At 42.5% G+C, this 25,761-nt stretch overlaps 1 protein-coding gene across 1 annotated transcript; it reads right to left on the reverse strand.

The window, feature by feature from the left end:
• Positions 1-6,414: 6,414 nt before the first annotated feature.
• lrrc52 (leucine rich repeat containing 52) lies at positions 6,415-24,369 on the reverse strand. Its single transcript, XM_006790522.3, has 2 exons — positions 23,307-24,369; positions 6,415-7,763 (listed from the first exon to the last, which is right to left on the reverse strand). The coding sequence occupies exons 1-2, from the start codon at positions 23,953-23,955 to the stop codon at positions 7,423-7,425; spliced, it is 990 nt and encodes a 329-aa protein (XP_006790585.2). The 5' UTR covers positions 23,956-24,369; the 3' UTR covers positions 6,415-7,422.
• Between the last annotated feature and the right edge of the window lie 1,392 nt (positions 24,370-25,761).

Raw genomic sequence — 25,761 nt, forward strand, 5'->3', positions numbered from 1 at the left:
CAAGAATTCAAGTCATTTTTCCAGTATTAACAAGTAAAATCTTAGAAAACTACTTTTCATCCAGACTTCATCCTTAAGTTCTTTATTGCTTATGATCCATGATGTACAAAACTAAAGAAAAATCTAAAAGAAATGGCAAAGGAACTAAAAAACATGATACACAGTATATCAGCAGGTCTGTCAGAATCTAAATCAGACCCCCCCGCACACACACACACACACACGTACACTGGGGACTGTGCTGTCGCCTTCGAGGACATCTGCAATCTGCAGCTTCAACAGCAAGCCATCACAGCACCTCTGACTTCTAAACAGCACACCAACGCTGCTTTCTCAGGCAGTAATTTGTGAATTTTCCAGCCACACACAGAGATACATCCTCACACGCTACAATGACCTCTTCTCTACTAGCGGCCTTGATGTTTTATTCCTTACAGAAACCTGGATTCGCCCTGGTGAGCTCATTCCTTTCTCTGAACTTCTTCCTTTGGACTGTGCCTTTTTTAGTTCACCGAGGCTTTCTGGTAGGGTAGGTGGTTTAGCCTCGGTTTTTAAAAACGTATATATTGTTCGGCAACTTTCCTCGCCTAACTTTGCTAGTTTTGAAGTTCAGTTATTGGAGATGACTGCTTCCACGACCACTTTGTGTGTGTTGGTCTATCGACTGCACAAATATAACAAGTGTTTTATCTCGGACTTTGCTGACTTCTTGGGTTCCGTTCTTTTTAAATATGATTCTGTTCTTATTCTTGGTGATTTTAACATACACATCTGTTGTAAGGACGACCTGCTTGCTAAAGACTTTCTTGCTTTAATGGACTCTTTTAACCTCCTTCAGTGGGTAAAGGCCATATTTTGGACTTGGTCTTTACGTATGGCCTGGATATCTGTATTAAGGATATAAATGACGCTGGGATTTCAGATCATTTTCCTATTTCCTTTGATATTGGCTTATCTGTCGCTGGACCGCAGTCTGGAGCTCTTTCTCGTCCGCTACGCGTACTCAGCTCTGAAGCTGTGTCAAAGTTTGCTGTGTCTTTTTTAGATTTGGCGTCTATGATTCCTGACTGCTGCTCAGTCCGCTCATCTGATGGTTATGCTGATATTTTGTTATCATTATTTTCATCTACCCCTGATTTGGCTGTACCTGACGACTGTTCTTTCTGCTCGGTTGATGGTTGTGCTAATATCCTGTTATCTTTTTGTTCTTCTATTCTTGATTCTGTTGCTCCCATCAAAATGAAGCGCCCTAGAACCTACTCTCATTGCTGGAAAAAAGATAAACTTCAGGTTTCTTATGACATGTTATGGACTAGCCACTCACAGTTTCAAACTGCTGCTAGAATGGCTAAGGCATCTTTTCTTTCCAAAGTCATTTTGGCTAATGGTCACAACCCCCGTATGCTATTTAAAATTTTTAATTCTGTTGTTAATCCCTGTCCTGATATGCCTTTACTGTATTCACAAGCTCTTTGTGAGCGTTTTCAAATTCTTTTTTTAGATAAGGTTTCATCCCTTAAGCTTTCCTCTTCGTCTGCCTCTTATCCCGTCTTTTCCTCTGAGTGTAATTCAACTTTTCATCAATTTGAGCCCGTGTTACTTTCGACTCTGAAGCAGCTGGTTGATCAACTGAAAAACACCAATGCTGTGTTTGATATTCTCCCATCATGCATTGTTAAGGGCAGCTTTGATGTAATTGGACCGAGCATTCTATTCTTAATGAATTTTTCTCTACTCTCTGGATCTGTCCCACTGGCCTTTAAGCATGCTGTAGTCCAGCCTATTCTGAAAAAAAAAGAAAAGAATCTTGATTGTTATGAACTATAGACCAATCTCTAAGCTTCCGTTTCTGTCCAAGATCCTGGAGCGACTAGTTCTTTCTCAACTTCAGGCGTATTTAGACGCGAACAACATTGCAGAGAAATTTCAGTCTGCCTTTAAGCCACGGCATAGCACTGAAACGGCCTTGCTTAGAGTTCTCAATGACCTTCTTGTAAGCACTGACTCTGGACGCTCTGTGGTCCTGGTTTTATTGGACCTTTCCTCTGCTTTTGATATGTTCGATCATAACATTCTTCTACTAAGACTTGAGCATACTGTGGGTATAAGAGGCACTGCCCTCAACTGGTTTAAATCTTATCTTGCTGACAGGTCTTTCTCGGTTAATTTGGGCAACTTCTCATCTTCCTCGGTACCTGTACGCTGTGGTGTGCCTCAAGGATCTGTATTAGGCCCTATTCTCTTTTCACTATATCTGCTCCCTCTTGGAGCAATTTTTGAGAAGTATAATATTGCCTTTCATTGCTATGCTGATGATATGCAGATTTATTTTGAGATTACTGACGATCTTGCTATGTCTTTTCACTATTTTCGTGAATGCATGCGTGAGGTTAAAGATTGGTTCAAGAGTAATTCTCTTGTCCTGAACGAAAAGAAAACGGAGATTGTGGTGTTTGATAGTAAAATCCCCCGCGACCAATTGTGTGGTGCTCTGATGCCCTTTGCTAGCTCCCCTTCTGATTATGCCAGTAATTTGGGCATATTACTGGATAGCTCGTTTAAATTTGACAAGCAAGTGTCTGCTGTTGTGAGGTCTAGTTTTAATCAGCTGCGCCTCATTTCTGAGGCTAAGCGCTATATTCCGCACAATGACCTGGAAAAACTTATTCACGCATTCGTGACTTCCAGGTTGGACTACTGCAACTCTCTGCAGACTGTCCAGAATGCAGCGGCACGCCTTTTGACAGGTAGCAGGAGGTTTTCTTCCATCACTCCTGTTCTTGCTGGCTTGCACTGGCTGCCAGTTAAATACCGTATTCAATTTAAAATACTACTTTTCACTTACAAACATTATTAATAATTTGGCGCCGAGCTACCTCAATGAGCTTCTTAGGTTACACACTCCTGTCAGAGCACTTAGATCTGCTACCCAACTTCTTCTGGAGCAACCTCGTTCTCGGCTGATATCTCGCGGCGACCGTGCGTTTGCTGTAGCTGCCCTATCCGGGTGTCTGACTCTATGCCACTGTTTAAATCCTGGCTGAAGACTTATTTATTTAATCTTGCTTTTCCACCTAGTTAACATTTGGTGTGCGTTGGTACATTTTTATCCGTTATGCTTGTTAACTACTTTTATATATTATGATTGTCAAGGTTTTATAATTGATACGTGCCAGGTCCTTTCTCTTTTCCCTCCCATCTCCTTTTTCCTATTTTATTTTTTGTCAAGCACCTTGGTATACCCTTGGTTTTTTAGTGTGCTTTATAAATAAAGTTTATTATTATTATTATTATTATTATGTGTAAAAACATGACGAGAGGAGGGGAGAAGTTACAAAGAAGCCCCCTCCTCTCTTTCCTCGCTTGCTTTGATCAGCTACACCCAGAACAGAGTCCACTACAGTGATTTTATCAGTAATAATATATTAAATTGTTTCCAACTCCTTTCCACAAACTCATGCTCATTCATTAGATGCATTAGTGCCTTTAAGATGAGATTCATAAGTCCAAAGTAGCTTCCTACCAAACATTTTAAACTTCCATTCGCCTCTCAGCTAATTACACAATCTGATGGTGCTCACATGTGTGCACAAAACAGAAGCCCTCTTAGATCAGTGATATTTTTACCCTGTCCTGTGCTCTGCCCTGTGACGACTTCACACCAGTATAGCGCCTCACCTTTTGGCACACTGACTGACTCCCCTCTCCTCTGACCTAGTGCTGATAAAGGACTCACATTTTCTGTCCGCTAAACAGCTCTATATTTGTCAGCAGCATAAAACTGACAATCAGCCCAGCAAAACAGATGTACGCACCAAACAGAAAGTGCTGTCTGCAAGTTTAGGTATAGGTTGCGAGGTCATGCCATGGTAGGTCACATGCCTTTTTATGAATGTGATGAAACCTAGATACCAGCCTTCCACAGGTCCTTTTAAAATCTGCACTGACAGCCTAAAGATTTAGCAGATAAATTATAGATCCAGGTGTATCCGTGTGTCTTTGTGTGCTGGCGTCATGTGAGAGCTGATGACAGTGTCGGATTGAGAATGAAGGGGAAGGATAAGAGGATGTAGTGATGCATGGTAAGAGAGACCAAAGCAGGAGTGTTAATGTTCTCAGGCTTGCTGCTCTGACTTTAGTGATGCCCTTGAGATTTATTGTGCATGTAGGAAGATCTATGTGTGTGTGTGTGTTTAAATGGGAGGGTGAGCAGCTTCCTGTGATTGAGTGAGGGAGGAAGCGTGTCTGTGAAGATGTGACAAATTTTCATTGGAAGTTAACCTCTCATTGTAAAAAAAATGAAATAAACAAATGAAAAAGCTGTTGTCGCTCATCTGCACCCACATTAGGATATACTGTTATGATCATAAACCAAGCCACAAAAAAACATAAACATGCACTCTTTCACACACTCACACAGTGACGCACACGCGTACATTCTGCCAAACCCTCTGGAGATTCATCATTTAACCGTGCCCATTCATCCCGGGCATTTGGATCCACTTAGCCCACAACATCAATAAAAGCCTGGCTATCAATCAGTCTTTCAATACAGCTGCTAAATACATCAGTCAGGATGAATTCCTGCTTCAGATGGTGACCCCCGCTCTTGCTCAACCCCACCTCTATCTAAAGTTTTATTATCGCTAACCGCCTAACCAGTCTCTGACAGACAGGGTGGAAGCGGAGCAGGATGAAGGAGGAATTGGTTTGGACCTGTCTGTGCTCATGAATCACTCATCCACGCTGCTAACAGAGATGCTCTATGATCGCTCTACCCCACTTAAACGCATACAGTTACGCATACATGAACACAAACAGTAATATTACTACTACTACTGCTCCAGAGGCACACTTCTATTCTGACAGTCGGGTTATAGGCTGCAGCCCATCTGCGTAGTGATATGGGGTCAACTAAGTGATATGTCTAACCACATAAAGCAGAGTCATCCGTGGATGTACCACTGAGTCAATCACCCTGGTGCTGTCTTCATGTGCAGCCACCATGATCCCGCCCCACTTCTACAACTACAGAGCACGGGAGAAGTTTGGCTTCAGGGCTTTCAAAAGCCATTTTCACACGTGCACGCACAGAATCAGGTCGGGACATTGTCCAAAGCTGCCTTTTCTTACATGTAGGAAATAATTCTTACTACAGAGGAATACTCTGTGGAGATTAGCCTTAGGTGCTATGAGGGTAGAGCGTGCACGAAGCAGCAGATCAACTTCCTCGCGGTCAATTCACCGTGCAGTTGCCTACGCGTTTCTCACGTGTGCAATTGGACATCGCACAGACACACAAGTTAGCGTATAGTGATTGATGTGACAGGGTTAAACTGAGGGCTGCAGTGCATGTGTGAAAACAGCTTAAGAAGTGGCTAATGTTGTGGCAATGTGTAGTTTAACCACCAAAAGCATCTTTTCTCAAATGCAACTAATTAAACTTTGACTTTAAGTTTAAAATAATAATTAAATAATAATTGAATACTTGGCTCAAACTCCAGACTTCCTGGGTGAAAGCCTGACAAACACTGTCTGACTTTCACAACAGGCATCCTGCCACAAAGAGAAAGACAAACTTCTCCCACAAGCACAATAGCAAGATGGAGACTACGGCAAGCAACTACTGCAGCGCGACTCACGGTGTGGCAAACCATGTACTGTGCACACAGAAACATGAAGTCAGACATACACATAGTAAACATGAGATTTGACAGTCACTTAGTGTCACTATAGGTAGACTTCTCCTATCTGTTAATACAGAGAAACGAGCTTTGGGAGCAACTTAACATCAGGCTGAAAAGCACCTCAGTCACTGTTCTGCACGGCCCCTATCTGAGTTGGAGACGCTGGGGCAACGGCACGTAAAAGCACGTCTTTAAATGTTGAGTGAACCATCCGATCTAGTAAGAAACAGCAGGAAATGACAACATCAGATTTTTGTGAAATACTGGGGAAACTGTAGCTACCTTTAAATAAATAGGTGACATTAACACCATTAATTTAGCACATTTCCCAGAATGTTTGAGTAGTATTTTTTAAAAGGGTCAAAACTGTTCTGTCTTTTACAGCTTGTGTGATTTCACTTTAACATCTTTTAATCTGTCTTTGCTTTGCTTTCCTTTAGGTCAACATCAAGGACATGTTGTGGAAACTCATTCTCAAGATGTCACAGAGTGTTTCAGATTCTTGCAGACATTTTTGGTCCTAACACTCCAAAAGGTCTCTGGTCAGGAATTCAGGAAAAAATTGTGCTACAAATTTGCATTACTGTCTGGATATAGTAACCACAAAGTCTGATTTTCAGCTGGTGTTAAGTTGCTTTGTAAAGGCACCCTGTGCAGTTTTCTTGTCAACAAAGGGAGTTATTTTTTCTTTTACATTCAAATAAATTCATTTGCATCTATCCTCTAGGCTTATATAAATACTTATATAAATACTTGCCGACTTAAGACATCGGCATGCATTGATAACTAGAAACCTTCTAATTTTGCTTAAAACGTTATGTGTCAGTCAGTACAGCAAAACTGACAAACGCCCCAAAGAAAATGTTGCTCCATAGCACCATTTACCACTCAGACAGCTCCACAGGGTGCCTTTCAATGTTAAGAGTAACACGGCAAGCTTAGTTGGACCACCTCTTTGTTCTTGTTTTGTACATTCACATTATTTTGACAGTGTCTGACATTGTTCGATCTGTTATGACCCAAAATGTGTGTTTGTTCTCTGTGGACAGATTCTGTCTATAGGAAACAGCGGTGACTGTAGAATATTTCAAGTGAGTTGCCTTAAGGCTTTCAGGAAAATCACATTTAAATACGAAACTAGATCCCCCTTTAACTTTGGAGATAAGGCAAAGCTCTCGTTGTGACTCCCAGTACCTTCTTATGTATTTTGTATGATTATACTGTGTGTGTGTTTGAATGCGTCACTCACGTGTCTTGTTTTACTGGGTGTTACTGAAGAGTACTTTACATATAGTATAAAGGTACATCCACCCACTCAGAGAAACCAGCAGCTCCGTAGACTATCTGTGCAAAGTGTGTGTGTATGTTTGTGTGTGTGTGTGTGTGTGTGTGTGTGTGTGGTGGTGGTGGGGGGGTTATTGCTCTCAATAATCTCAGAGGTCATTCTGTTTCTCCTGAAGTGAAGGCATAGTCATCCTTATTGCTGTCTCTGTCTGTCTCTCTTTCTCTCTCGCAGACACACACTCACACACACGCGCGCGCAAACACGTACGCATACACACTCACTTTCTTATATGTTAAGGAGCATATTGCAATATCTAAATCTGTAACAAAGAGAGACAGGCAGATCTTAGTTCATAGCGGAGCCTTTGGTCTCAGACTCCTCTCATCACTTCAAGTTGCTCCTCTCTGTCTTTTCTTTCTTCCTCTTCCAATGTTGTTTCACATCAGTCTGTCACACTTGCATGCCAGGCTTGCTCAGATCGCCATTCCCCTGGTTCCCACCTCCCCCTCCCCCTCCCCCACCTCCACCCATCCCTCCCCTTTCGTCCTCGTCATCGCTGTCCAGTTCCTCGCTCTTTCGCTTGCTGTAGCGTTCGTACAGCACCATGAGCACGCCCATCACCCAAGCCGACACCGTGCCGGCCGAGAAGATGACAAAGCCGATGGCGATGAAGAAGAGGTAGTCCCAGTAGCCCAGGCCTTGGTGGCAATCTGCCCGCAACTGCATGCCGACCTCCGCCAACCGCTGGCCAGCCAGCTCCGGAGGGTTGTGGCAAACTGTCTGGCCCTCATCTGGAGGTGAGGAGAGGAAGAAAAAGAAAAAAGAGAGCGGAGGAGTAATGAGAGAGGAGATTAATGAGGAAAGACATATCATAAAAGAGAGCAGTGGCAGAGAATAATCAGTGAGTGGTTGAGGGTGAAGGGCAAAGTATCGGGAGAGAAAAGGGGAAAAAATGTAATTACTCAGGAGAAAAAGGTATGCAAACATCAAACGCCAGGATCCAAACAAACAGCTTTTAAAAATGCACTGATAACCTTTGTGATAAAGGATCCCGAGAGACACAACAGATTTCCTCTGAGTAATGGAGGTCTTTGGTGTCTAGGGCACGGGATCATTATTACGCTGCACACATACTCATGCACATGTATGCAAGGAAAGGTGACTTGACTGCAAGCCTGGGGCACATAAACGCTCCCCTAGGCTCGTGTACATCATTATACACCAGCAAATCACGATGCACTGGTGAGAAGATAAGGAGACGAGTGTTTTCGCTGACAAAACATCTGCTGCTCGTAATGGGAAAATGATAATCAGCCGGAGTAACTGTCATCCACACAGAAAAGCAGAAACACTGACACTTTTAAAACAGTAAATGACTTATTCATGGGGTTTGAGATTTAACAAAAGAGAGGTCAAAGGTTAGGGTCAACTACTGAAGCCAGATAGGTCCCAATCTCTTTGTCCGTGCTTGTCCTAGCCTCCTTGAATCAGTTCATTCTGCTACAGTGAATTTGCATTAGCATATACAGTACCCTCGTGTATATCAATTAATACGAACACAGCGCTAACAAGAGAGAGGATGGAGGGTAGAGGGACTCGCTCTGCATGCATCTAACAGTGTTTTCAGAAACAAGAACAGTATGCGCTGTTTCCTATCAGTTCATCTTACTTTAGAAGCACGGCTAATTCCCATGCTTCTTCATTCCCACCCTCCCTGCATGCTTGATTGCGTTTGTCTACATAACGGGCACAAGCTTTTTGTGTGTTTTTCTTTTTCTTTTTCTTTATTCCAAGCTGGGGGAAAACGAGAGAGATGAGAGACCGAAAAAGAGATAGACGGACAAATCGAGATGAGCACTTTTGAAAACCGAGAGAAAGATAACGGCACAAAACAGGGACGGAGGAAGAAAAATGCAAACAAATGCACAGAGAAAGAGTGTATGCACACACTAAATAGGAATCACGAGATAGACAGAACATAGAATATGAGCGAAGTCTCCGACGCTCTATTCCTCTGATGGATTATTGCTGTTAACAGTGTTAATTAAACTGCAGTCATCTACCAATGAAGCCAAAGGTCTGGACATGGAAATGAGCAATGGGAAAAGAATGACTGGATATGATCTATACATCTCAGACTACTTGCCAGGGATTTGCAGAAGCATCAGTTTGAAGTAAGAACTAGAAGGATGCCCAAATGAACCTCAAACCTAAAGTGTTTTATTCTGCCCAAGATAAGCACGAGACACATTATACTGGTGGTAAGAAAAGTGGAATCAAACAAAGCAAACTTGGTGTTTTGGAAAAGGTTTCCCAAACCTGCTCGGGAGAACTTTCACAACACATATATCAGCAGCGGTTTTATGTTTTTGATCAATACAGCGTTGCTTATCACCTCCCCCGGGGGCTTTGTCCCACTCTTGAGAAGAAGAGTTGAGCTGATGCTGTTGTGTCAAGTCTGCTGCATGTGTCAAGTGATGGATTGGTATTCTTCTGTAACCAAATAGCTTGGATGTTTTTTTCCTTTTTAACAGCTGTCCATGTGAGTGCTGAGAGTATGAGGTCACTGAGTTAGTATTTAACACCATAAAACAGGATTAGTTGTCAGAGGTGCACAATTTTTCAGTGGCAAATAAACAACTGAGGATAAATTGGAACATATTCTGCATGTAACACCTTTTTATCTTTATCCATTTTTGACTATCAATCAGAAAATAGACACACAGAGATTTTACATCGCCCCTCTCTTGTCTCTGCTCGCTTCGTAGAAGTGATCGGCATGAAAAAGAGACCTGATTTAAAAAGCTGGGAGAGAATACTGAGAGGGGACAAATACGGTGGTTAATGCTGAGTGTTCAGTGGGCAACGCAAAGGGCAAGATTATATACTTTATTATTACACACAGAAATTATGCTGTTACCGCACTGGTAGTTTTGTAAATGGCATTAACCTTAGAGTGTCTGTAAGTTAATAGGCCAAAATTGGACCGACGGATGAAATTTACTGCTGGAAATGTGAAAGTAAAACAGCCGCATTCCTGAATGTAATGAAGAAATTCTTTTATATTTCTCCTTTGTGGAAATTAGTTATCAGAAAGTGCTGGAGAAAGCAGGGACAGGGCTCTTTAAACCCACCCAAACAAGACTTTACTGGCTCTTCGAGGATTGTTCTCCACTAAGACACTAAAGACGACACCTGATTGAAATGAATGATGGCCTTTGTCTGTTGCAAAGGATTTTTGATGTCATTTATTACATCTATTACAATACAAAATCTATATAGGCCTTAAACAGGCTGTCTGTGAACCCAGGGGATCAGATCACCATTGCTGCCTCCTTTAACTGCTGCCCAAACCACAATGGCACATCTACAGGCGGTGGACCCACTTGTTTGGGCTGCGTCCAGCCGAGCTCCATGGATAAAGGTCTGACTACCCTTTGGGATCCCGGTATCTACAAAGTAAGGTTTTTCAGGCATTTAACTGGGAGAAGACCCAAGACATGCTTGAGAAATTCTGCCTCTTAGTATCGTTGGAAGGGCTGCAGCAGGAGCCTGAGGTCAGCTCAGGACAAAATAATCTGTGGAGGAAGTATGGAAGGTCGGTTCTGTTTTTATTTTATTATTTTAATCTGCTTGTCACTAATCTTTTCTCCATGTTACCTTATTTATGTTGAAAGGTCTTCATATGTTGGAAAACTGCACTAAACTTCCTTATGTGTCTTCACTGTTCGTGGCTGTCCCTCTGTCATCGTCTTCCACTGTTTCTGGCCCAGCTAGCTGGTCTGCTCTGTCTCATTACCTTGCCAATCTTGCCTCGAGGCTGGTGTGAGGATTTGTTTTCCTGCGTATATGCGGTGAGGTGTTTTCTTTTCTCCCTTGCAATGTAACATTCGTAACCGGATGCTGGAACAATGAGGTGCAATCAGAGGCTGTGCAGACTCACAACAGCAAACAGGTCGCTCGGGGTATTGGGGTCTCGTTTGTTCTTCTTCCGTCAACATTTCATGTGTCTTGTGACAATTCAAACTCTGGTCACAGTTCTTGGCTGCATGGTACTGCTGCCTGTTCTTCTCTAAAGTGTGATGAAAGGCAGTATACTGATTGAGCGTGCTCCACTTGTATTCCTCTGTGTGCGTCTGAGCAAAGTGAACAAACAAGAACACTGTCTCACATTAAAACAATCCTTCAACAGAAAACTCTAATATTTAAACAATAGATAAGCATAAAAGTACGATGCATCCACCATGCTCCTGTTATTTAGTGTTAGCTGTGAAGTTAACAATAATCAGGCAGCCTGATAGAAGCAAAAGTTAAGCCTTACTTTGGGAAAACGTATTCCATTCACATGACTCTCTTTATTGTCTTCCTATTGATTTTGTATGAAAAGCAGCCCTTTTCTCATTGATTAAAACACAAAATGAGAACTGACCATTGATAAAAGGATCATATGATACAGATCAATAAGATTTACTAGCAATAATAGTAATCTGGATCTGCACTTTTTTCATAAACACTAGGTAAGTTTTAGTTTTTTACTTGCAAAGTGCCATGAGTTAGCGCTTGTGAATTAGCATTAAATGGAAGAAAACTGTATTGCATTTAATTAAAATGAGCAAGCATAGGAACTTAATGAGTTCATCCTAGCACAAGACATACAGTGGCGTAAATAATTCTTTGACCCCCAGTTTCATTTTAATGGAGAGAGGCAAAATATCAACCAAAAAAGTCAAAAGAAAAAACATAAAAGTTAAAAATTAATTTGCAGGTCATTGAGTGAAGTAAATATTTGATCCCCTACGACCCAGCCAGAATTTTGACTCCCACAAACTAGCTGTATGCTCTTGTAACACCCAGATTATAATGAATCAGTCAAATAATTACAGAGGCTCCTGATCTATTTATGACCGCACCAGTGGCTTCTTCCAGCAGAAAAACCCTGCATGTCACAAAGTTCAATCATCTCAAACTGGTTTCTGAACATGAAAATTAGCCCACAATAATCACATATCAATCCAATAGACTAATAGGAGATGTGCATCATGGGTGTAAAGTGACCAGCGAGTGTATATAGCCTGTTGTATTTAATCTAAAGTTAAGAGTTTTAGACTGTAACATGGTGTGAACTGGGCAGGTGTCATGTGTAAGGGCTTCTGTCAAAAGCACACACAAAGCCTGATGTTAAACAAGAAAGGTGTAAATTTAATGTAAATTTTGGAAGAACATGACCACAAAAAGCACTGCAGAGATGAGCAGGATTCACCAAAGTCGAGCAGTGAGTCAAATAAGTAAACAATGAGATGAATAAAAATGCAGAGGATCCCCAAATGGATGAGAGGCATGCAGGAGATGAACATGATAAGATCGAGTAATGGCTAAACACAGACGGGGAGAGAAAAAGGATAAGCCACAGGTGGAGGGAAGGGAGTAATAAGGAAATAACTTTTAGAACACAACGGGTAATAGGAACGGATTACAGGAGAAGCCATGACGGCAGCTATACAGGGTGGTTAAACAAAACAGGTAATATTGCCTCCTTTAACTGGGGCGATCGTGGCTCAAGAGTTGAGAGTTCGCCTTGTAATCAGAAGGTTCGAGCCCCGGCTTGGACAGTATCGGTCGTTGTGTCCTTGGGCAAGACACTTCACCCGTTGCCTACTGGTGGTGGTCAGAGGGCCTGGTGGCGCCAGTGTCCGGCAGCCTCGCCTCTGTCAGTGCGCCCCAGGGTGGCTGTGGCTACAACGTAGCTTGCCATCACCAGTGTGTGAATGTGTGTGTGAATGGGTGGATGACTGGATGTGTAAAGCACTTTGGGGTCCTTAGGGACCAGTAAAGCGCTATACAAATACAGGCCATTTACCAGTTGTTTCTGTGTCGTTCAACAGGAAGACGTCTGAATTCCCGCCCACAAATCCATTTATCCTGCACACTTGTGGCTACGCTTTGGAGATAATTCACTGCCGCTTCCAATCCCAGATAAGAGAAAATAATGTGAGTATTACTGGAGAATACAGGAAAAGGTGGCAGCCTGGATGATTCACTCTGTGTTCAGTCTCTCTTCGCCGTCTGTTTCCTCGTCACTCACTGTTTTCTCACTCATCCCATCACTCAGCCATCACTCTGGCAGCATGCCCTTGACATTTTCAGTAGTTGTCCCTGTTTTTCACAGTCGCTATTTTTCACTGAATTTTGTCTTTAATAAGATATGCGCTGGTAATTGTGATGAATGTAGTTAAAACTGTTATTTTCTTGTTTAAAGTCCAGCATTTTAGGCATTGTAGCCATTCTCTCCGGTTAATATCTAATCTGAAGACTGTTTCATTAAATGTCCAGTTATAGTACCCATTCAGTACAGGTGCTAATTTATTTTAAACACACCTTTTTGAAAACTTAAATGTGTATAAAAGGGTGTTGCTTGCAAACTTGTGCTAACATTTGCCCTTCTTTCCATTTGCCTGTGCAGTTAACCTGCTCATTGTCTCATTAAAACTTCTCAGTAGGTGCAGCACTTATACAATTCTGCGAAATGAAACAAATACCCAGAGAGCTAAACCAGGGGTATTTTCAGGTTAGGGACCGTGTGGATGTGCATGAGAAAGGCTCGGAGAGAGAGAGAGCAGAGAGCGAGTGTGGAGCACAAAGATAAAGAGATGTGTGCCTGCGCTCTTTGTTCCTGCAGAGTAGTTTGAGTGCAGTCTAATTCCAGCAGTTTCAAGACAGTTACTGCAGCCTCGAAAAATTGACAATTTGCATGCTGACTGCACTGCAGTTTCCCCTTTTTTCAAACACACCTTAAACAAGCTGCAGGGCAAGGCATACACACTCATTGTGACGTAGTGTGGCCTGAACCAGGTGGTTTCATATTGCCCTACACTTAGATTCTGCAATATGCAGTTGGTAAAATGTTATTGCTGTCTGGTTCTTGGTTTCCTGCATGGTGCACACCTGCCTGTTTTTTCATACCTTTTACCCAATTACTTCTGCTGTGCATGCCATAACATCACCGTGTTACCATAATGTCATGTCAGTGTGCTAACGACCGGACACAAATCCCTGCAGCTCAGTGACACCTGGCCAGTGCTTATAAGGATAAAAATATCACAGGAGGAAATAAACATGAGCAGTCAATCATGTAACACCTTACTTTTTAAAATAGACAAGCGGATATAAAGGCACACAAGCCCAAGACACGAGTAAGCACCTCTCTAAAAGCCTCAGATCAAGCAGAGCTTTCCAGGAATTGTGAATGGGAACCAAGACTTCCTGTTTTATTTGAAAGAGTGCACAATTTAGCAATCTAGTGACTATAAGCAGTGTATGTGTGTGCATATGCATCTGTAATCAGAGGTCATGAGTGTTTGTGAGTGTCAGTCACTGAGCCTGGGTGATACAGTCTCAGTGTCTAATCATCAGCTGGGTAGTTTCCAGGCTCGGTGCTGACAGGAAAGCTCGTTGCTTCCCCGGAGGTGTTGCTAATGTGGGGATGAGATGCTGCTGAAAAATGCTGTTGACTCGTTGACTTCACTCTAACTTGTTTACAAGTCTCTGATGCTCACTCGCATTAGACGGCAACGAGCAGCGGAATAACAACTGCTTTTTTCTTCTTTTTTTTTGGTGAATGCACACAAAACAAGAGATGCCTGTAGTTTAAAGGACCTTAAGACGCAGGTTATATTTCTGCATTTTAAGCTCGTGTGTGCATTTACCGTATGTTCACATTACACACATGTATGATCAGAGCTCTGAGCTATTACCCTGCAGGGGCAGAGATGCTATCCTGTGAAACAGGAGCAGAGCTATTTATAAACAGATTAATTACGCCAGTGCACATCGTAATTAGTACAGTTTTGGCCCTGTACATGTGGAAGCCGTAGATACGAGCAGCGTCTAATACCTTCAATCACAGAGAATTAACTTAAGTCTGTTTTACATATTTCTGTGTGTTTACACGCTTAGTGGAGGCCACTATTCAACCAGACACCTTGACTGAAGCCTTTAATCAGCTACCCTGATGATACGTCTCTGACAACCCATTCTTCTGTGTTGCCTTTATGACCTCTGACCTCCAGGTGGAGGAAGAGTACTAAGAACAGAATTTGAAGAATTATTTATGAATCAATAAGATTACAGTGGACAATAATGTCCTTAATACATACTATCATTCATTCAGGGATTTGTGAAAATTGAAGTTAGACCACACTGCAAAACCTGCAGATTTACTATCAGATATCACTGTGTTATTTGTTGTGTTATTTGTATGTTATGATAATAAAATTGTTCCGGAACCATCATTGCAATTCACCAGTCTTGTTTTGATGTCTCAGATTTGTACTCAGAGGCAACATCATAGAGTGTGCATAGGTTCTGTAAAGTAACGCCATCTTGGCGTAAAACCTGAATTCTTTCTAATGATTAGTAGGAGTAGACATCTGTTAAATCACATTGTATAGAAGTCTAAGAGAAAACCACCCCACTGCTTCAGTGATTTTATGGCACCACTCACTAACTTTAAGTCTTTCTGAATACAAAATTATGTTAATTTTGTAAATCACGGGCCCCAGTACGGACAAGAAGCATGTTAAAGATCCATACTGCGCTGTTGACACTATCTCTACTTTTAAGATTAGGCTTAAAACTTTCCTTTTTGCTAAAGCATATAGTTAGGGCTGGACCAGGTGACCCTGAATCCTCCCTTAGTTATGCTGCAATAGACGTAGGCTGCCGGGGGATTCCCATGATGCATTGAGTTTTTCCTTTCCAGTCACCTTTCTCACTCACTATGTATTAATAGACCTCTCTGCATTGAATCATATCTGTTATTAACCTCTGTCTCTCTTCCACAGCATGTCTTTGTCCTGTTTTTCTTCTCTCGCCCCAACCGGTCGCAGCAGATGGCCGCCCCTCCCTGAGCCTGGTTCTGCCGGAGGTTTCTTCCTGTTAAAAGGGAGTTTTTCCTTCCCACTGTCGCCAAAGTGCTTGCTCATACGGGGTCATATGATTGTTGGGTTTTTCTCTGTATCTATGAAGCGCTTTGAGGCGACTTTTGTTGTGATTTGGCGCTATATAAATAAAATTGAATTGAATTGAAATTGAATTGGTATCAAAAGGATCACATCAAGGGTTCAGAAAAAGGGCTTTGCACACACTGTATGGCTATGTCCACCTTTCATTCACAGTCTATGGAAATTACTAAAGTTGGCTTGTTCTGTATTGGAAAGCACCTCCATAAAGATGGAGCTGTGGTGGATGACTTCCTTATTTCAGTAGCCGGCAGGATCGGAGGAAGGAGGCAGGCGATTGAAGCAGCTGACAGCAGCAGAGTTCGAGGTGACAGAGAGACACCATAAAGTGCACAATAAATAAAAGTTTTGAGAGCAGCCGTACCCGAGTCGTTCTGGGTCCTTTCACATAGCTCTATCGGGATCACCTTGTTGGTATGCTTGTGTTTTCTTTGGTATTTTTAATAGGAACAAATAATGTATTTTTGCAACAGGCTGCAAATAATAAAGTCCCTACAGATACGATTCAATACAGGTTATTTGCTACTGTGTAGACACAACACTGGCTCATGAGGTAGGCCCATTTTTATTGTTGAGTGATTCATAGGTTGATGTTAAGTTGCAAAAAGAAAGAAAAAACATTCTTCTGAAATTGGTCAGGCATGGGGACTAAAAATGAGTGAAAAACAGTCAATTTTGAAAGAAAAACTCTTCAAAAAGCCTGGAGATCTTTTGCTTGAGATAGTCTGGCTCATTGAAAGGAAAATATTTAAAAAAACGAGGGGTGGATCAAGACTTTAGACTCTGCTTTACTTTTAATAACAGTTGCACGAGATAAGACATAAGGAACATACATTATAATTTCCATTTAAAAAACGGAGACTTGATTTTTACTGCTTTACCTAAAATGCCTAAACATATTTAAATCTCCAAATTTTCCCAGTCATGCTCATTACAAGCCTACAAAATCCAGCATAAGACATTCTGGGGGCCCTCCCCTCACGGCGAAGCTCGGATATCTCACCGTTTAGCCAGCTAAATGCATCATACTGGGGAAGGCAAAGAAGACTAAGAATAGTTGACCTTTTCTCCATCACATCCACTAGGGCTGAATAACACACGCCTTCACACTCTTCTCAAATATGGCATTAGTCAGATTACCACCATCCTCCTATCTATCATTTCTCCATATGATCCCTTCTTCCTTTGGCAGAGAATGAATAAAGAGCGAGAGAGTGAAGGTCAGATAGCAGCAGCTCCATCTCTCTTCTCTTTCCTCTATCTCTTATCGCTGCCCCCCTCTTTATCACCTTCCACTTTTCATCCCCGCTCTAGTACGTTTGCATTTGTTCTCCTCTTCAGCCCCGTTTCCCCTCATCTTCTACACCCTCCTATTTCCCTGAGTTTTTTTTTTTTTTTGCTCCGTCATCTTCACACTCTCCGCTCTCTTTTCCAATTTCATTCTCTTGGCTTACATGCTTGGTTTGCCACACGCACGTGCACATACGTGCAGCATGTAAACGCAGTCATGCACATGAGCTCACACACCTGTGCTATCTCCCTTCTGTGCCTCAGGTGATCACATCACAAACACACCCACACAAGCATCACATCAATCCTGCTTTCGAGCTCACACAGTAAAATGCACAGAGACATAAAAATACATAGAGGCTACACTATTGAAGGAGACCAGTTGAATTTGATATGCCTCTCTGCACCAGATGGGTCTGAGGAATGGTTCCAGCTGATAAATAATGCATCATCTACCTGTATTAAATTGAATCGATGCCTCCTTGTCATAATGAATGTTTTAATGGGTTTGAGTGACAGATCTGGGGCATAGATGATTGGTAAGTCCTCAATAGTCTGTCTGTTTTTTTGTTTTTTGTTTTCATTTTATTTCTCCTTGCTGTACCCAAAGTTCATTTTAATCTCTTTGCCCGATTTATTATCCCTTTTTGTCCTTTCTCATTTTGTCCTTTCTTCTTTTCCTGTGTTACTTCTCTTCTCATCTCATCTAATTTCTTCAGTAAATAAAGATTCGCTTTCACTAAAGTCAAAATCAGGTGCAATTTCTGAGAAACCTAACGTCTTTCTTTCACTGTGACATCTTTAAACTGGCTGACCTCTGTTTGTCTTTCTCATTTTATAAATATTTAACTCTTGCCCCATGCGTGGCCCCCCTGCCTTGGCTCTTTGCCTCTGGGCTCCCAGCCGTCCAGGGGACTGACAAGCAGCCAGAAAATACTTTCCCCAACACTGGAGTCATAACACTACAAGCTCTGCCAGCCCGAAGGCAGGACAAGCCACTCAGTGTCTGTGTATTTAGCTGAGACACTTGTCAAATATCACCCTACAGTGAATACAGCAAGGCATTTAACAAGCTGAAATGTTATTACGACAAGGGAAAGTACATTCCCCCGAGTACTGACAACTCATAATAAAGAATGGAGATCAGGGCATGACAGGTAAGTCAAAACGCATGACCAAACAGACAATGTTATATAAAAATCTTCCTGAATGTACCTTTTTCTTTTTGATTTATTGCCATGACAAACAAGACTAGTCCGAGACGGCACACCTTCAATTGAATTAAGTCCACGGATCCAGATTATTCTCTGATATCTTCTTCAGAGCAGCAAGGTGATCGCTCTGTTTTTTCAGTTTGATACGTGGTTGCAAAGATTTAGATATTCTCGCACCTTGCCCTGTCTTGCAGCTGTAAAAAAGTTTCCGTATCCACATCTAAATAATTTCTATGTTAAGCCAGACTCCACTTTTATTAAAACTGATGGATAAACAGAAAAAAATCCCATTTCCTCTTTGCTGGATGTAATACTTCATGCAAACTGTGGCGTGTGAACATCAGCATCATTAGACAGCACATGTCCCAAAAGCAGCAAATCTACACCCGACACACTGTGAAGTGCGGCAAAGTGAACGAGTTATTATTATTGCTGAGAAGTTTGCCTGTAATGTAAGAAGTTATGTCCATGACTGACAAATGTCTCCGCACTACAGCGTTTTATGTGCACGACACAACAAAGTAACAAACTGAGGTTATTTTTCTCTCCATGAATATCATGTTTCTCCCTAAAACTGCATTTATTATTTTTTTCTCTTGGGTGCAGCTTACACATGCCAGAAGTGGCTTTGTTAGCTGAATGTGGCTAACATATTAGTGAACAACTGGCTGTTTTTACATTGGAGTTGCACGCTTGTCCACCTGATTACTGATAGTCTGACATTTACTGTTTTTCCTTTCAGCTCTGATTTATTCGTTTGCTCTATAAATATCAGGTTCTCTACAACTCACTGCTGCAAAATGAACTGAAACTGATCTCCAGGCGTTACCCCACACAGCCATCTCTAGGGCTTCGAGAGAATGGCCTGAAAATGAGAAAATATCCAGCGAGAGGAGAACGAACAGACTGCTGTTTATAGCATGAGAACAATATCTTAAATAACCACCTGCAACAACTGAGGAATGCACTTCAGACCTCGAAGCAGCAGAAGACCACACTGGGTGGCGTGCCTATCATCTAAGAACAGAAAACCGATGCTACGATTGACATCACGACTCACTGAAATTGGGCAATAGAAAATTAGAAAATGCCTGGTTTGATAACTCAATTTCTCCTGCAGACAGTAGGGTCAGAGTTTAGTCTAAACATGAACACATGCATTAGTTTTGACGTGTTTCAACAGTTCAGGCTGCTGGTGGTGTAATAGTGCTGGGGAAATCTTCTTGGCGCACTTTCCCCCCCTTAGTACCAACTCAGCATCCTTTCATTGCCACAGCCTACCTGAGTATTGCTGCTGACTAGTCATTGCTCTCCATCTCTTTATTGCCACAGTGTGCCTATGTTCTGATGGCTGATTCCTGCAGAAAAATGCACCTTGTCACAAAGTTCAAATCATTTCAAAATGGTTTGTTGAACAAGGCAATGCACTATATTCAAATGACCTCCACGGTTTCCAGATGTCAATCCAACAGAGCACTTTTGGGATGTGGTGGAACGGGAGATTGACAGCATTAATGTGCAACTATCATGACAAATCTGCAGTAACTGTTTGACACTGTCATATCAAAATGGACCAAAATCTCCCAGGAATGTTTACAGCACCTTGTTGAATCTATCCCATGAAGAAGTACGGCATATTTGCAAACGTAAGGTGGTCCAGCGCAGTAATAGCAAGGTGTACCTAATAAAGTGAGCAGTGAATGTAAAACAGAATAGCTGAAAGATGCTAAAATGCTTCACAGAGCTGCGGAAACTGCTGAGTTAAGTGATAAGTCTATGTCATTGTGGCAGGGGGCAGTTACAAAACAACTGCAGGAAAGAAGACCAACAACACCACCAGGGGATTTTTTTCAGCTTAGTAAACATTAATCTAATAACCCCAAATTATATTAACAATTAGTAACCAAAGCACACAGACTTGTTATGGGCAAGGCAAAGGTGTGACAGATGAATTTCAATACTTTATTTGTACTTTATTTAAGTCGATAACTCAAAAATAAGCGCCCCAACAAAAGAAAACAAGTTAAAAACCACACAAAACCCCACAAAATTTGTTAAAATATTACTTTATTATAATATTTATAAAAGAAGCCAACTACAGTCACAAAGCTAAAAAAAAAAACATATTAAAGTACCACTCCAGGCAAAATAACTAATTAATACAACTAGCTGGGGGCCACTTGGGGAGACAATCTACACTGAGAAAGGCTCGCTCAGGGTTGCAACCAGCGACTCACCAAATGTGTCTCACTGCGACTGATTTGTCAAATAAACTATTGAAATTAATCTGTCACACTTCTGCCTTGCCACTAATGAGTCTCTGTGCTTTAACTACCAATTTGCAAAATAATTAAGGTTTATTAGATTAGTATTTCCCTGGGTGCAAATCTGCAGGTGGTGCTGTTGGTCTTCTTCTCTTGTAACTGAAACCCCCACCGCCAAACCCCACGCCTAGCGCCATTATGACAGAACTCCTTCAATTTAGAGTCTAAATATTATACATCATTAACTAAAAGTATCTTTACTTCTTTTCTCTTGGTTAATTTTAGACCCTTTTTAATAACATTAACTGTTTCACAATCACATTAAGCTTCCCTTTCTGAAAATATCATTTTATCTAACATTATTTTTTCGAAGTCTTTCTTGACCAGGAAGAAATTTACAACATCGACCATAAAACCCAACTGCTTGCGCCTCTAGCTCAGACTCGTTCTCTGTGACAGAGACTTTCCTGACGGTTTGTCTTTTTGCTTTTTTCGTGACTTTACTAAAGAAACACATCCACTCTGTCTTTGTGTCTCTTCGTTCAATCACTCTGTCGCTCTCTCTCTTGTTGTCTCTCTTTCTTTATGGCTGCCAGAGTCAAGTCATGTCAGCTTTTGTCAGTCACACATACCCAGCACAAACAAAAAGACAAACTGAGTGACTTTCTTAAAAATGACGGGCATGTAAATACCTAACAATGACAAAAAACACAATATCTGTAACAGAAACACAAAAACAATCAAACCAAACTAAATTTGGTTTGAATCCAGGTATTATAACCTTAAACATCAGCAGCAGCAAAACTGAAAACAATCCTGAATTAGTTATTGTGTCTGTCTGAAGATGAACTCTCACAAGCATACACACTTGCATGCACCTGATTCATATTCACACTGAGAGGTAGCGACAGCTGGAGTCTCTGTGCTTTAGACTCACAGCCCCGCAGTGTGAGCAGGAGGCATTCACGACCACAGAAACACAACTACATGCTCTAACACACACACGTGCTCGCTTGACCCCGTTCACTTCGTTAAACTGGTTACGTGTTTGTTTATGAATGCCACGTTCATACTTGATTTGTCAGCCTGAGCGATGGAGGGTGTGCGATATGTGTTTCTCAATGAACAAAGTCTGAACTCCACTGATCACGTTTCTAACTTTTATAGAGCGGGGTGATGATGAATGAGTGTCATTTCATAATTATTAACTGTTACAGATGTGAGTGTTTTTAAGGCAGAGTGGCTCAGCTGTGGGTGTTGGATTGTCACTTACAGTTCAGAAGCTCTTGGGTTAGAAAATGTTTTCTGATTTTCTTAGTAACTGCATGTCTGAAGGTGGATAACAACTTTGGGTACTTGTTGTCTTTATGTGGCCTTCTTCTAAAGCTCAGTGTCCCTTAATACTTACATTTCCCATGGGTCCTGGCCTGAGGGTCCCCCTTAACCTCTAGCTTCCACACTAAGTGGGGTGAGTCACTCTCTCTCTCACAGACAAACACACACGCTTCACACATGTACGTGTTGTCCTTAGTAAGAGCACAGGAAGCCAATTTTTTAGACCATCATCATTAACCATCTGGACTGAGGGGCCCAACAGATACAACAATGTGGGCTCCAGTACACCCAAGTGGGCACTTTGTTTGCATGTGTGTTCATTAAAGTCTGTGTGTGTGTGTGTGTGTGTGTGTGTGCGCAAGCAGGAGAGGCTGGTAAAAAAAAAAAGGTACAAAAGGACATCCTCTTAGCATTATCTCTGCCTTCAGGACTCAGATAAACAAAGCGGTGACATTGATGGGATGAACACCATCAATCCATTGTCCCGAGCGATAACCCAATTCACCTGCTTACAGTTAAGCTCAATTAACCTTTATGAGCAAAGATCACCTGAGCTTGTCCTCTCTGAGAAGGTCACAAGTCCACAAATTCTTCGTGGGTCATTCTTCCTCTATGTTTAAGGGATTTTACAGCCGAGGTGCTGATGCCTTCCAGGTAAGAACAACACGAGGCTACTTATTTGTTGGGGTAAACTCAAGGTATTATTGAGACGTGAAGGGCAGTTTGGAGGGACTGTGTTGCAGAGATCAGCAGGGGAACAAAATCTTCAGATTGCTCTGACCCTGGGGTCAAACTCTTAGCTCTGGAGCCTCTCTCTCTCTCTGTGAGTGTGCGCTTTTCAGAAAGAGAAAGAGCATCTGACTGTGCATCTGTGCACACCTGGGGGAGGTTGGAAATATGTGTGTATACATATCAGAATAAAAGGAGAGCAACAGTGCAATAAGTGGCCCCTTATCAGAAGCTAAGCCATCCACAAATGATGAAACCTTTAGCGCAAGGTCTTAAAAGTAAGAATAGTTTCTTTTCCAGGAAAGAGCAGCCAAACGCACAGTGATCACCTCACAAAAGACTGCTGCCAACTGAAAAATAAACATGCATATATGGACCAATTTATGTGTTGTGCTATGTTCCATATAAAAGTAAAAAATACATTATCATTTTTTAAGTGTTTAAAACCATCATAAATGCCCGTTTGTGTATACATACAACCTCACCTTGGAACTTGTATCCCTCTATCTGCAGCCAAAGGCAGAGGTCCTCTGTGTCACAGTCGCATCTCCATGGGTTGCCGCTGAGCCCCAGAGACCTCAGAGCAGGCAGGGCGATCAGGCTGCTAATGTTGAGGGTCGTCAGGTTGTTCCGGCTCACATCGAGCACCTGCAGAGCCATGTTCTCTGCAAAGGCATCCGGGTGGATCTCCCCCAGACTCGGGTTATCCGTCAGCCGGAGCATCACCAGAGACGCTAGGGGCCCGAAAGTCCGGTCCTCGATCTGCAGCAGGTTGTTGAATGACAAGTCCAGATAAGCGAGTTTCCTCAAGTTCCCGAAAGTGGACTCGGAGATTTCTGTCAGTGAGTTGTTGCTACAATCCAGATAGACCAGATCGGAAAGGTAGTTGAGCTGCAGCGCCGGTAGGTCCCCGATGCGGTTGTTCGAGATTATGAGCTGCCGGGTGGCCAGGGGGAGGTCATTGGGAAACTGGGTAAGATCCTGGCCAGCGCACTGGACCACCAGCTGGTCGTCACACACGCATCTATCAGGGCAACCGGCAGTGAGAGCCGGTGAAGGGGCCACCCCCATCACGAAGATAAAGAGGAAGAGGAGTCGGAGGGACTGGGCACTGGGCTCGGGCAAGAGACGCATGACGAGGCCGCCCAGAGCGTCATGAACTCGGGCTGAGCTGGACCAGGACTCTCCGGCGCTCTCCAGGCATCCTGCATGGGTGTGAGTAGCTGGGAGAGAGCCGGTGAGTGTCTGGCTGTCGCTGCCTGAAATCCCGGCTGCTGCTTATATCCAGGCTCTTTCTCTCTTTCTCAGAAAGGCTATCGGTCAGTCACTCACACGCACGCTGGCGCACCACGCACGTCGCCACCAGACATCATTTCAGAAGGTGACCGCTTCTCAGGCTCAGTGGGTGAGACTTGTGCAGCTTATTGGACTTTGTCCCACTTGAGGAGACCAAAGAACCAGTGGATGTTGTCGATCGTCCCCTCCGAGTCTCATCTTTGTGAATTAGTCGACTCCACCGGAGAGCATTGTTTATTTAGTTTCCAAACAAATACCATGACTTACGCAAAAAAAAAAAAAAAAAAAATTAAAACAAATCCCTGAATCCTGAACGCAGAGTCCGCGAAATGTTCTCCGTGGAGACGCACTCGGCTCACATGTGTCCTTGACTGTGTTTGTCTGAGTGATGTGCGCCACCGTCCAGCAGGCAAGTCGTGTTTTTCCCTCAGGAGTGCAACTGAAAGTGCGTCCTTCCACTGCGCTCACTCAGCCCTGTGTGACCGTGGCTCACTGCCGCGCTGTACTGATGCTGTCTCGCTCTGTGCGCCCTCCCTTTCTGACTCTCCATCCGCGCGTATACTGCAGCTCTGCACACACAAAAGTCCAGTTTGTGGTGTGTGTGTGGTGTGTGTGTGTGTGTGTGTGTTGGCTATGGGCAATTTGTAGTGGTGACGTCAGCAGGTGTTGCCCTCTTTAGAAAACCAGACGTCCAGAGAGCAAACCGTCCGACCATCCGGTGAAACTCAAAGAAGAAAAACGGTTTGTGCCCCCCCCTCGTGCCGTTGTGTGTTTGTGTGCGCGCGCATAAAATAATAATAATAATAATAATAATGAAAACAACTCAATCATAATCTTGTCTGAAAGCAGCCTCTTAGCCATGCACAAATTTAACAGGCCTTATCTCATGTGGTCCACTGGCTAATTTCTCCCTTGTCTTTTCCCCCAGCGGCTTGTTGACAACATAATGCATTCAAATTGGATTGTGCGCGCGCCTAGTTATTAATTTTTTCCGGCATAGTCAGATTTTAATTTGGTCAGGCAGCCACACACTCCCTTATCCACATGCCACACGTTTTGTTGTCTTACAGTTGGAAGGAAGTTGACAGGATGTTGACTGTCACATCCCATTAGTGTCATTCAAAAGTTCACTTTCAAATGGGAGATGAGTGAAGCAAAGGTGTAATGCAAAGCTATGTGACAGGTGTCAGAGATGGAAATAGTTCAAAAGTCAAATTAGGTCAAAGGCTCCTTCATTAAGGGGTCAAATAGAGGTATGGAGTTCATCAATCCAACTGTAGTTAAACTGGCTGCAGCTCAGCTACAAATCCCATTTGCTTCTAGTAAAAAACAACAACCCTAAATTATATTTTAGTTTGTACAAATATCTTGTCAGCTATCCAAATTCAAATGAAGCAATACTAATGCCCTGTATTTTTCTTACGGAAGACCATTTCACCCCAAAAACACTATCGCTATCCAACATATGTCAGATCAAAGGTTAAGGGTTTAGGGCAGGACTTCCTCATTTGAGCTAGTAGCATAGTTAAACCACAGCAGGAGCTTAAACATGCATATAAGAAATAGCTGGTTGTGTTTTGTCAAAGGTGACTGCTGTCAGGAGTCTAAAATGTAGCGTAAATTTTTTGTTTCTTCTGAAAACAT

Source organism: Neolamprologus brichardi, chromosome 23 (assembly GCF_056152115.1).
Source record: "Neolamprologus brichardi isolate AB-2024 chromosome 23, ASM5615211v1, whole genome shotgun sequence".
Taxonomy (NCBI): domain Eukaryota; kingdom Metazoa; phylum Chordata; class Actinopteri; order Cichliformes; family Cichlidae; genus Neolamprologus; species Neolamprologus brichardi.

What these genes read in the sequence shown, in the direction of transcription:
- lrrc52 (XM_006790522.3), bottom strand. Translation starts at nt 23,955, where the DNA reads ATGCGTCTCTTGCCCGAGCCCAGTGCCCAGTCCCTCCGACTCCTCTTC. An exon ending in AGAGGGATACAAGTTCCAAG is followed by an intron (nt 7,764 to 23,306) that starts GTGAGGTTGTAT and finishes CCTCACCTCCAG; the next exon opens with ATGAGGGCCAGACAGTTTGC.